Source organism: Electrophorus electricus, chromosome 13 (genome assembly GCF_013358815.1).
Source record: "Electrophorus electricus isolate fEleEle1 chromosome 13, fEleEle1.pri, whole genome shotgun sequence".
Lineage (NCBI taxonomy): Eukaryota > Metazoa > Chordata > Actinopteri > Gymnotiformes > Gymnotidae > Electrophorus > Electrophorus electricus.
The window spans coordinates 21,561,047-21,573,546 of record NC_049547.1 but is presented as its reverse complement, the minus strand read 5'-3'; the positions used below and the strand labels follow the sequence as shown (position 1 = coordinate 21,573,546).

The window sequence follows — 12,500 nt, the reverse complement described above, 5'->3', positions numbered from 1 at the left end:
ATAAAGCAGAGTGTGTGAAACTGTTACTGAAGGGGAAGGCTAACTTACACACAGGTGCACACACACACACACACACACACACACACACACACACACACACACACACACGCACTGCACTGCAATAGCAGAATGAAGCTAAACTTTGTTTTTCGTTTCTTGTTTGTTTTTTATTTTTCACTCTCTCTCTCTCTCTCTCTCACTCTCTCTCTCTCTCTCTGCCTCTCTCTCACACACATACACACACACACACACACACACACACACACACACACTACCTCTCTCAGCAAATCTGGCTGGTGAGACTGCGCTGGACATTGCCAGGAGACTGCAGCACACCCAGTGTATAGAACTGGTAGGGTTCCACCCACTACCACATACACACACACACACACACACACACACACACACACACACACAGAGTTTGTGTCTTTGATACTTCTTTCTAGGTAGTGTGTGTGTGTGTGTGTATATATATGTGTGTGTGTGTGTGTGTGTGTATATATATGTGTGTGTGTGTGTGTGTGTATATATATGTGTGTGTGTGTGTGTGTGTATATATATGTGTGTGTGTGTGTGTGTGTGTATATATGTGTGTGTGTGTGTGTGTATATATGTGTGTGTGTGTATATATGTGTGTGTGTGTGTGTGTATATATGTGTGTGTGTGTGTGTGTATATATGTGTGTGTGTGTGTGTATATATGTGTGTGTGTGTGTGTATATATGTGTGTGTGTGTGTGTATATATGTGTGTGTGTGTGTGTATATATGTGTGTATATATGTGTGTGTGTATATATGTGTGTATATATGTGTGTGTATGTGTGTGTGTGTGTATGTGTGTGTGTGTGTGTATATATGTATGTGTGTGTGTATATATGTATGTGTGTATATATGTATGTGTGTGTGTGTGTGTGTAAATGGCTGAACATGAACTTGTGTTGTCTTTGCGTTATTTCTTGCCTGCTTGGCTGGCCAATCAGCTGTCAGGAAACTCTATAAACACACACCACATCTCCACAACCACTGAGCACTTTCGCCCACACACACTTCACAAAGTGCCCTTTTCCTGCTGGACCTGCACTGGTGTACTCGTCCACTGGTGTACTCGTCCACTGGTGTACTCGTCCACTGTTGTGCGCCCTGGTTTGGTTTGCAGCTGTGTGACTACTGTTTTCCCTACAGTGGTGTGGTGGATTTGCATATGAGAATAACAGCTGTAATTCTAAATTCTGTCTGTGTGTGTGTGTGTGTGTGTGTGTTTAGTTGGAGTTGGCTCACAGTGGGAAGTTTAATTCTCAGATCCATGTTGAGTACATGTGGGAGATGCCGCAGGAGTTCATGTACGACAGCGAGGATGACCTCGATGACAGGGTTCGAACCCCACAGTATCTACAGAATACATTAATAATGAACCCCACACTCTCTACATAATACATTACTAATGCACCCTAAGATCACCTAGTGACGTTTTTGCTCGTAGGTCGCCCCAGCCAGGAACCGTTCTTTGCTCCCCTCTAATGGTTGCAGTGGGAACTCCTCGTGGATTTGTAGCACCAGCACAGCTAACAGAGCCTACCAGAACGTGGACTTCCTCTGCTGCAATCCGCCAGCCAACAGCGCCCCCTCTGGTGGGTCCATGCCCCCTCCTCTACCCGCCAAGTCCATTCAGAGAGGTTCGTGGTCTTGCCAACATTCACTAGAGTTTTCTACACTTGGATACCGCTGTTAATTGCAATGTTCTACTTATTTGGTATTTGATGGCGAAACGCTGGTCAAATATACGTGAATAAAGCCAGTACTGCTGTGATGGCCCAGTTTATTTGAATTCACTCAGCTATTTTCACAAAGTCCTGAATGAGGTGACGTGATATCAGGGCAGAGGAACGTCACGCGTCTGCTTTGTCTTGCTCTCGCTGTGCTGCTCGTATCCCGCTTCAGGACGCTCGGACCCCCAGCTGTGTGTTTCCACGCAGGACTCCCACATCTCGTCCAGACACAGTTCCAGCTCCTCGGGGGGCGGGTCGTTTAAGAACAGCCCCCCCCCGCCCCTGCGGGAGGCGGCAGAACGGTCGCCGCGCTCCCCGCTGGGCGCTGTGCTGAAGAGACAGACCGTGTCCTGGGACGGACCGTCGTCCTTTTCCACGCAGAGCGCCAAAGGCCCCGTGCCGTAAGTCTCTGCTCTATACTGCCCTCTGCTGTCTCTCATGAGTTACTGACCCACACGTCAGATGAGTTTACTGACTTAGAAGCTGCACTGAAGCGTTTCCCACTTTAATCGACGGCTTTGACAGTGTATCCTTTTGAAAATGCCGTTTCATACATCTTAAATGTGCTAATTTGTGTTTTTTTTTTGTCTCGCGTGCGTGCGTAGTTCGGAGAAGACGACGTCGTACAGGAGAGCGAGCGGTAGCGGAGGTCAGGGGAAGTGTAGCGCGGGGTCTCCCGGCTCAGGGAGCAGCACCGAGGAACTGTACTGCAGCCTGAGCAGCGCTAACGCTAGCGCGCCTGTTCCTCTCATACTGCCGCCGCCCCGCTCACGCAAGAACGCCATGGTAACGGAACGCGGGCCATCGCTGCCTGCTGCCATCTGTGTCCAGAACACATCATACAGGAAGCCCCCTGTCCAATATAACGCAGGCCGCTAAAGTTAAGTGGCGTGTGTGTGTGTGTGTGTGTGTGTGTGTGTGTGTGTGTGCACGTGTCAGTGTGTGTCTCAGAACGCACTGAGGCCTCGGCAACGGAAGGTTCGGGCCCTGGTGGATTGCATGGGCGTGAGCTCAGACCAGCTGGCCTTCTGTAAGGATGACATCATTGTTGTGACCACTGCTGAAGACCCCCACTGGTGGGTGAGTATACGCACAAACACCACCAGCAAACACCTAACAAACACCAAACCCAGCTGTTTCTCATCCTGTGGGCTTATTCCTATGTCTTTAGGTTGGGTATGTAGAGGGAAAACCATCCAGGAGTGGGTCCTTCCCAGTCAACTATGTCCAGAAGTTATGTCCAGGAGAATGACTCACCTAAAAGCCCCACCTCTTTTATCCAAACCAGCTGCTCATCCCTGTCACCAGGGGTCACGCCACTCATGCACTACGGGCTATAGGCCCTGCAGAAGGTCTGGGACTACTCACTGGTCATACTGGGACCAGTGCACAAGGCGCCTCTGTCTCACGACTGGGTGGGGATGATGTCTCTGTCCTGAGCCACTGCCTGGGAGTTAGGACGAACGTTGAGTCCAACATGAATATAAACCCAAACAGGTAATGGACACCGTGGGCCCTGAAAGGGCGAGACGGTAACGTGAGCTCTAAAGGACAAATGAGTGGGCGTAGCCGTCCAGCTGGACAGACACCGGATGCTTCCCTGCTGGCTGCAGGTCGATTGCTAAATGGACATTGGCTCGCAAGTCACTGTGGGTGCAGTCCAGGCGTCGGCCACAATGAAACACTACACCTGAGAACTCCAGCCAGAACCCAGCTCGACCACTCCGACTGTGTGTGTGTGTGTGTGTGTGTGTGTGTGTGTGTGTGTGTGTGTGTGTGTGTGTGTGTGTGTGTGTGTGTGTAAGGGAGACAGGAGAAACTGAAGAACTTCTGTTTGCCTAACGAGGGCTCGGGAATTATTTCAAATTTTACGTCTCAAATCTCTAAACCCCAGTCACATCACATAATTCATGAGCTGCCAAAGCACATCTGAAACATTTATGAACTGTATTGTTTATTTTTGCTTTGTTTTTTTTTGAAGCAACCAAAGGGAACAGGAACCATCTTTGGTCAGGTGATCATCTTATTTGGCTGTTATGCTTGTTAGTTCAAGGTCCGCAAATGCGAGAGCACGTGATGTTTTGATTTGGGATAAATAGACCTGATGCATTAACTAGTAGAGAAGGACCATTGTACTCCATCAGACGTGACTGAGGCTCAGAATGGGCCTGTCTTGATTCCCACAGAAGCAGGATCTGTTTAAAGTACAGTACGAACCCTGAGAGAGTGAACTGGTGCAACTTTAAGAGGGTGTGTGTGTGTGTGTACACGGGGACTTGAACCCTTGTTTCAAAACTTTATTGTACAGAACATATGCAGATATTAGATATATTTGAGGTTGTATGAACACAAGTGCAGTTTCAGATGTATGCATGTGTGCTATCTGGAACCTGTTTCAGATGCGTGTGCGTGTTGTCTGGAGCCTGTTTCAGAAGTGTGTGCGTGTGGGTGTTGTCTGGAGCCCCTCCCCCCCGGCTTTGTTAGTAGGATGTGTTCAAGCTCCTCTGGCACCAATATGCATTATTGATGAGTGGAGAGTTCAGATGTCTGCACCTGCCCTCTTAATGACTTCTGTGAAGCAACTTGGAGCATACAATTGAGTACGGTGGCCCCCAAGGTCCAAAACAATCGGCTGATATTTTCAAAGCTTGTGTATGAAATGCTGCTTGTAGTTCTGTAAACCTATGTAGCAGTAATGTAGAAATCAGTTGTGATTTTGATCATTTTGTATCTTATTGATGCTGTCCTTCTCTCAAAGTATATTCAGCCTTAGAAAGTAAAATGATTTAAGCTACATGAGCGTAAGTACATATTACTGTTTTCTGTGAATAAAAAGACTGTTTTGATGGTTTAAACTAACATGTGTACTTCAGAGAACCTTACACACACACACACACACACAAAAGCCAAATCCCTGGATCGCATCAGCTGTGTTTGTGGGAGCAGGACAGCACGCAGCCCCGTCTGGTAGAGCCGCTGTGGCCGAACGATCAGGTTCGTGTGTGTGTTAAAGAAACGCATTGATGTGCCACTGTGTGTGAAATGTCCTATCCAAATATCATGTGTTTGATCAGGGCTAGTTCATGAGACCTGGACCAGAACACGTTTAAAATGATGTTGCATTGATTTTTGTCTGTAATCTTTCGGGAATTTTTCAGATATTGATAGTGCGGTCTATTTGCAATGTCACCAATGGAACGGCAGTGAATTCAAAAGAAAAGAGCGTGTCCAGGAGCACTTAAATCACTGAGTTTATTGTTTAAGTTTATTCCATCATGTGTCCATTTCTACCAGAACATTTTCAGTCTGTATCTTCCAGTCAGATTTATGGACATTCGTTTTCATAATGTGGATAATAGTGAAACAGTAAATGACTCCTACATTGATGGCTCTACCATTCCTGGCACCGATCCTGTATTCCTCTTTTCCGAAGCTTCTAACAAGACTTCCATCGTGACATGATGGGATATTTATCGAACGTGCAGGAAGTATGGGGTTGATGGGAACTGGAGTCTATTTGATCTGATTATTCTAAATGTGGCATGGTTGAATTGCAGAAGCTCCTGGTTTATAATATTATGTAATGTTAATGGAAACGTGTGTGTGTGTGTGTGTGTGTGTGTGTGTGTGTGTGAGAGAGAGAGAGAGAGAGAGAGAGCTAAACAAATCCCTGAAATGATTTTCAAAAATCTTGATTTGTATCTAACTGTACACATCCAGTAAAAAAAATGCAGTTACTTGGAAAAATAAAAGGAACAGTAATGAATAAATAAATACATTTGTTCTTTGTTGAATCAGACTAAGTAAATGGTTTCAGGTAATTATTTTTTCTTCTGCATGGATCAAGGTCGTGTCCCACAGCTGGGCGGAGGGGAATTAAATAGGTGGTGGAAATTGTGCTGCTAAGGCAGAGAACAGCCTGTACCCCACGCACATGCCCCTGTGGGACACACGCTCAAGCTGTAGAAGTACAGAACTCTACGCGTGGGTGCGATGACGCAGCCAGCAGACTTCTGGACTTCTATGAGTTATTGTTCCTATAACTTAGTTGCCAGCATAAAGTATTATTCTTACTTTAAGCAGGAATAATAAATTCTTATTTTTTACATGTGAGTAAAGTTTGAAACGCAGTACAAATTCTTTAAGCATAATAAATTACAGCATTAATCCAGTCACTGAAGCCCAATTTATACTGCCACACGAGAAAAGTACGCCCGCTTGTTCTGGACAACACGGGTCACCAGCAAGGTCATCAGACACATCCTTATGGAAACAGAACCTGGTTAACAGGACAGAGTAACTTATAAGCATGTGATAAATATTCATACTTTTAGTAGAATGGAGTAGTCTGGCAGCACAAATAAAACACACAACACTCGGTAGTGGGACATTCTCGTAGGAAACGGCGCGGATAGAAGATCCGGTGAGACGGGTGTTGAGTTTAACTGCGTTGGGTTACGTTAGAGATGGAGTTCTCCTAGCAGCTCGGGCTGGGGAAGGTTTACAGGCGCTCCCCGTGAAGAGTCATTTTTGGAACAGAAGGACGTACCGTACACTACATTCGTTCTGCGCGTGGGCCCCGTCACTGGGGTCTTTGGAAAAGCTTGTACTCATTCATAGCAAAAGTGCAAAATAGAATAGGTGTTTATCTACACGTTAATACCAATACATGCCATGTACATGAAGTATCCATATCAAATAAGGCATTACAGAGAGAGAGACAGAGAGAGAGAGAGAGAGAAAGAGAGAGAGAGAGAGAGAGAGAGAGAGACAGACAGAGAGGGAGAATATAATAGATATATCTTTATTTGCCTATAGACAAATGAGCACATGCGTGCGTAATAACCACGAGGCTGAGGTTCTGTGACTCCGTAACACCAGGTAGCCCTTTGGTCCAGGTGTGAGCGCGTGGTTGCCTCGCGCCGGGCAGCTACCTCTCCTGCCACCCGAGCGTCACGCGCAGTGACTGCGTGACGCGAGTCCAACGCCACGTCGGAGCGGACGCGCGCGCGATTGTCCAGGCGGAGACGTGCTGTATATGTGCGCGCTAAACCAGGCAAGGGTCACGCTTTATTACTGCCTCATCCCCACGGACGCCATCTGTAGGGCGTGCGCGCATGAGGGTGTCGGCGCGCGGCGCTTTCCGTAGCACGTGAATGCGTGCAGCAGAGAACGTGGATGCAGCCACCTAAATAATTCACCAAGCTTCGCGCATCTCGGTGTGCAAACAAACCGTGCATATCGTCTTTAGGCAGACCTCACTCAAATGCTGTTCCGGCTTCTTAAAGCGTGCATTAGCTATGATAATGCAGTCCGCGAGCTTTTACTTCAGAGGACTTTGTTCGCCTAAAAACCCAGGAACAGGAATCGCGTGTCTCCGTGTGAGCGCACTAAAGGGCGTTTATTATGCAGACTACGGTAAACGGTTTCAGGGTAACCGCCACTAAACACCCCAAGCAGCTGGAATAGCTCCCGATTACATCATTGGTGTCTGCTGTTGACAAATGGTTCAGCCACTTGTGTCCACCATTTTAAATAAATAAATTATTTCAATAAATAAAGATCAACTCGTAGGTCTTTTGGTCAGTAACTACAGGCAGGTCGTTTACAGCAGAGCTCCAGAAGGCCTAGAGTGGGTCATATAACGCCTGGTTTAACGAGCTGCAGGCGTGGACGACCTGATGGTATCACGATACCTTCTGAAGCCAACAGAAACCACGCCTGGAGGTGTGTTGCTAGGCTACGGTGGAGCAGAGGCCACAGGTGGAATGTTGCGAGGGAGAGGTGCGTCCTGGGAGGAGAGAGGGTGTAGCTGCAGCTAATCGGAGGGGAGCGGGGTGGGGGCGTTGGGTGGAGAACAGCACCTGCGAGCTCCAGCTAAAGTGCAGTCACGTCACCGCTACACATTTAGAGGCCCGAACCCACAAACAACAAAAACATCACAAAAATAGCCAGAGAGAGCGAGAGAGAGAGTGTGTGTGTGTGTGTGTGTGTGTGTGTGTGTGTGTGTGTGTGTGTGTGTGTGTGTGTGTGTTTGTAAATTTATCTGAGCCTTGTGAAGTCACAGCACACCTGTATGACTGTTACACACACGTGAGATTGGTTTCCTGGGTGAATGGCACCTCTGTCTGCATAAAATTACCTACAGTCTTCATACACACCTACTAAAAAGGGTAAAAGTGTAAAGCATGTCTCTCTCTCTCTCTCTCACACACACACACACACACACACACACACACACACATCTCTGAGCAGTGGTGTGGTCTCCCACACTGCAGCCAGGTTTCAGCCTCCGGACAGTCGTGAAACGGGAGTTCACCTTCACGTCCGCCTGGGGGTGGCCACAGAAGCTCCACCCACCTCACAACCGAACAGACGTGGCCGGGACTGTCTCACACGAACAACAAATGGCGTTTTCCTCCGGCGTTGCGGAGGGTGGCATCTCCGTGCCCCGAGACGGAGGGCGGTAGCGTGGTTCCTCGCCGCTATTTGAGTTTCACGGGCCACGGCAGGCACGTCCTCAGGCCCAGCATGGAGGAGAAAATGACCGTGGGTCGGTGTCTCTTGAACCGGAGTCCCTTCTTCACCCGTTGGCTGTTCTCTGCCACGTAGAGCTCCCCCTGCTGGGTTGCTGTGGTGATGCGCGTCACCAGCTCCCCGTGTTCCGCCGCCTGTCGCTCGGAGCGCACGAACACCTCTCGGAGCTCCTCCAGCCGCCTTTCCATCTCCAGGATCACACGCTGGCGCTCCTCCACCTCCAGGAGGCGCCGGCGGGCAGCCTCGAACTCCATGCTGGAGCTGGGGGTCACCAATTTGGAGGAGGGGGCCGTAGCGGGCGCAGAGGGTGGCTCGGAGCCCGCCTGGCTGCCCGGGGCTCGGCGGAAATCTCCCACGGAGACGGACCTCCGCGTCGGGGGCGCGGGGGAGGGGGGGGGAGGGTCAGCCGAGGAAGAGGGGAGAGAGGATCCCTCCAGAGCAGCCACCGTTCCGTTCATGTTCTCACCCCCCACGCCACTGCCGTTTCTCCGTCCGGCTTCTGCAGCGGCTGTGGCTCTCCCTGCTGGTTCGGACCGTCTCTGTTGTGTGAAGGTGACCGCCGCTGCTGCTGTTGGCTCCGCTGAGATAGCAAAGCGAGCGAGGGGAGAGCGAGAGAGAGAGAGAGAGCGAGAGAGAGAGAGAGAGAAAGGAACCGTCGTGATGTTAGCAGAGACGAGCTCCATTCATTAATATCCCCAGCAGTACAGCTTCCCTCCTCAGGATGAGCCAGCTCGAATGCTATTGGACAGGCTTATGACTCAACTGCTGCTTATTGGACACCTGCTCTCCCTCGTTTCTCTCTCTCTCCATCTCTCTCTCTCTCCCCTCCCTCTCCCCTCAGACAGTATCTTCCGCTCTGCCTTCCTTTCTCATCACGCTCCTCCCCTCTTGGCGAGGAGAACAGGTGAAACGCTGCTCCGGTTCAACTCTCCTCCTCTCCGTTGCCTGTAGCAACCCCAACGTCCTGTCAGCTGATAGGTTTGTTGTTCTCACCCTCCTACAGCTGTGCTCACCTTCCTCGTCTACCTGGTCTGCAGCAGCTGATGGGGGTTGGACTTTTTTTTTTGGGTCTTTTACAAATCCTCTGTTGCTTAGTAACGGACAGCGAGGCACTGACAGGGCAGAGCAGCATAAATGCAAGGGCACATTATTTTAAATAATAATAGACAGGAGACGTGTCGACACTCGAGAAGGCGGTTAGTCATTTAGCGTAAACGTGAAACAGGAGCAGTTGCTCCTGGTGTCCTGCATGACGAGGGCGACCTCGTACCTGCACTGCGGCCATCGGCCAGCAGGAAAACCTTTTTAGTAACTCATGAAGTCCAGTATGAAGCGTGGAACCTAGGGCCCCCATGGGACTAAAGATGGGGACAGTAATGTTCAGACGTATTTTTGCGGTGCTCAGATATGGAGTCATTTTACTGCGAGAGTGTTTTCATTTGAGAGAGAGAGAGAGGGGGAGAGAGGGAGAGAGAGAGAGAGAGAGAGAGAGAGAGAGAGAGAGAGAGAGAGAGAGAGAGAGAATATAATAGATATATCTTTATTTGCCTACAAATGAGCACATACGTGCATAATAACCCACCACGAGATCGAGGTTCTGGGATGAGCAGCGCGTGTGACTCTGGAGCACGTTTCCGCCACAGTAACACCAGTAGAGTAGCGCAAGAGAGTTCGACGCAGGTAGAGGTGAGGATCACAGGATTTGGACTGCTTTATGGTTTTGCGTGATGGATTAGGGTTAATCTCATAAAATACACCATTTGGGAATGTACCAATATCCCGGTTACACATCCTCAAAGAGTTCACACACATTAAACAAGTAGCGCCAAACACCCCCACACCTCTCACAGGCTGAATTCTGCGAGGAGGTGCTTGAACAAAGCGAAACCTAAGGACTGTTAACAAGGTCGTTGCTCTGGAGACGAGGAGAACGTGACCACACCAACAGTGCGGGTTAAGGCTGCATGTCTATGCACATGAGAGATGCACTGAGATGTGCAACACTGTCCAGGTCCTAGAAAAAGCCATTTTCAGCTCTGAGCAGGTGGGTGAGTTTGAACCACAGAGAATACAGATTCCATGAGCACAGAATCGCTTCACAGGAGGAGCACAGAGACAAAATATGTACTGGACAAAATACAGGATAAAGTATGGAATGGACAGGAAAACACACACCGCCTGTACTTACCCTCCACTGACGAGACCAAGGTCCCGCAGTTCACTGTGTTGTGGGAGGGTACGCGAGTGGGGAGGCATTCACCAGCGCGACTCCATGATCTGGGCTCGCCCTTGGCCCGACTGTCTGCTCCGTTAGAGCGTGTTCTGTGAGGGGCTTGATGAAAACGCAGCTGTGTGTAAGGGGTAGGTGAACAAGCACGTGTTCTGGTTGTGTGTCGTAGATCACATCCAAGGCTGATCTGCAGTGCGTGTGTGTGTGTGTGTGTGTGTGTGTCTGTCTTTGATGAAAGTGCAAACATTCTCACGCAGCTCGAAACATTCACCCGTAGTTTGTGAGAGGCACACACCTGTAACAGCTTAACGTGGCCTGCCCGCACACCTGTACACATCTGCCAATCACCAAATTCTCTGTGTAAATGTGTTCGAGTACGGTCCTGTGCGTCAGCTCACTGTCTCTTTCCCTTACGCACACTTTCAGTTTTTTTTAAACAGTTCCACTTTTTACTAATTAAGCCTTGAAGCAACCACACGACGACCCGTTTTTCTTTTACAGTGATCCGATAAGCAGAGGAAGGACTTCACACAATCCCGTCAGTATTTTACATATGTAGCGCATGTACCAGTGTGGTTTTTAGTGTAGGGATCTCAGTAGGTATTTGAAAGTGTCACACACTGGTTCTCTGATATAAATAGGTGAACATGGACCATCCAGTGAGGGTGTGTTCTGGTTGGTGGAGCTGTTCCAGTGTATTAGACGTTTAAGCACCATTTGGACAGAAACAAGCGGAGATGAGCGCAGAAAAACTGGGTTGGATTTAATAGAAAAGCACCATGAACCGAAGCCTTCTGAACGAGCTCTGGCACATGAGAACTAGAACAGCACACGCGCGCACACACATGTAGCATCAGTCAGGTACAGCGCAAACCATGAAATACACAGCAGAAGAAAGCAAACAGAACAGGTGCTGCGGCCCAACGCCTCTCTGCTCCTGGATACAAAGAAAAGGATGTTTGCAGGGGTTTTGTTTTTGTTTACAGAAGTAACGGATGTGACACATCAGGAAACAAAACGTTATCATTTACAGAGACAAAAATATAAAACACTTCAACACACACACACACACACACACACAGCACGAGGGAGCTTCACAGAGGAACTCTGCACCGACGGGTGTCCGCTTAACCCAGCACGGCACACGCCTCATTTATGGACATGGTTTATTAATCGTAAGCAAAAACATCCGAGTCATCACTTCAGAACTGAACACACGTGGTCATGCAGGCTTGAATCTGACTGATTTGTTTTAGAGCTTAAAACTGGGACAGAAGACAAATCATGAGATAGTAAGACAGTAATTCAGGAATCATTTAGTTTTTTGAAGGTATTTCACATGGAGTGTATCTGGGGCTCAAGCCAGAGTGGTTTATTAGAGTGATTCAGAATTGGAACCGATTCAGAATCACCATGCACAAGCACAAAACGAAGAAACCTGTGTGTGTGCGCGCACGCTCAGGTTACAGGAGTGAAACTTGCGCATGTGTGTGTGTGCGCGCGCGCAAGACTGCAGAGACCGCTTCATCCTTCCTTAATAAAAATCAAGACTTATTTTGGTCTATGAATTCTTTTTCAATGACTCGCAAGTCTGACTCTTTGTACTGAACGGTTTGTGCATGGTTTGATGTGAAGGTCATGTGACCACAAACGTGCCAACTGCTGAACTGATCCCAGCTGCCTCAGCACCCAGGGGAATAACAGACAGATGATACAGACCCTAACACACCGCCCCCACGGGCCTGTAGTGATGGCTCTGGCCGTGACCTTTGACCTCTGCCGGCTTCAGCACACCGCTGACACGTTTTTTTGACAGAACAGACCAAATCGACAAATGAGAAACAACACAGGAGACCGCATTCAATATACAGGAAACAGATCCACAACACACACGACCATGGCATGTCACTACACGCACGTCACCATCTTCATCACCACCATCATCGTCATCCTGCGTGGTTTTTAATTA

General features: G+C 48.7%; 2 protein-coding genes across 3 annotated transcripts in view; one reads left to right on the top strand and one right to left on the bottom strand.

Moving 5' to 3' along the window:
- asap3 (ArfGAP with SH3 domain, ankyrin repeat and PH domain 3) overlaps positions 1-4,623 on the top strand; it is a 34,034-nt gene extending 29,411 nt beyond the window's left edge. The window contains exons 19-26 of one of the 2 annotated variants that reach the window (XM_035532630.1): positions 1-54; positions 285-352; positions 1,262-1,369; positions 1,479-1,671; positions 1,937-2,165; positions 2,370-2,550; positions 2,704-2,844; positions 2,936-4,623. The exon at positions 1-54 is cut by the window's left edge and continues 62 nt beyond it. In XM_035532630.1, the coding sequence (XP_035388523.1) occupies positions 1-54; positions 285-352; positions 1,262-1,369; positions 1,479-1,671; positions 1,937-2,165; positions 2,370-2,550; positions 2,704-2,844; positions 2,936-3,016 (1,055 nt within the window). In that variant the 3' untranslated portion in view covers positions 3,017-4,623. The remainder of the gene's footprint in view (positions 55-284; positions 353-1,261; positions 1,370-1,478; positions 1,672-1,936; positions 2,166-2,369; positions 2,551-2,703; positions 2,845-2,935) is intronic. The other variant, XM_035532628.1, reaches the window with a different exon arrangement.
- A 368-nt stretch (positions 4,624-4,991) lies between these two features.
- LOC118242330 (MAP7 domain-containing protein 1-like) lies at positions 4,992-9,453 on the bottom strand. The gene has a single exon (XM_035532631.1). The coding sequence runs from the start codon at positions 8,982-8,984 to the stop codon at positions 8,250-8,252; it is 735 nt and encodes a 244-aa protein (XP_035388524.1). The 5' UTR covers positions 8,985-9,453; the 3' UTR covers positions 4,992-8,249.
- Between the last annotated feature and the right edge of the window lie 3,047 nt (positions 9,454-12,500).

What these genes read in the sequence shown, in the direction of transcription:
- LOC118242330 (XM_035532631.1), bottom strand. Translation starts at nt 8,984, where the DNA reads ATGGAGCTCGTCTCTGCTAACATCACGACGGTTCCTTTCTCTCTCTCT.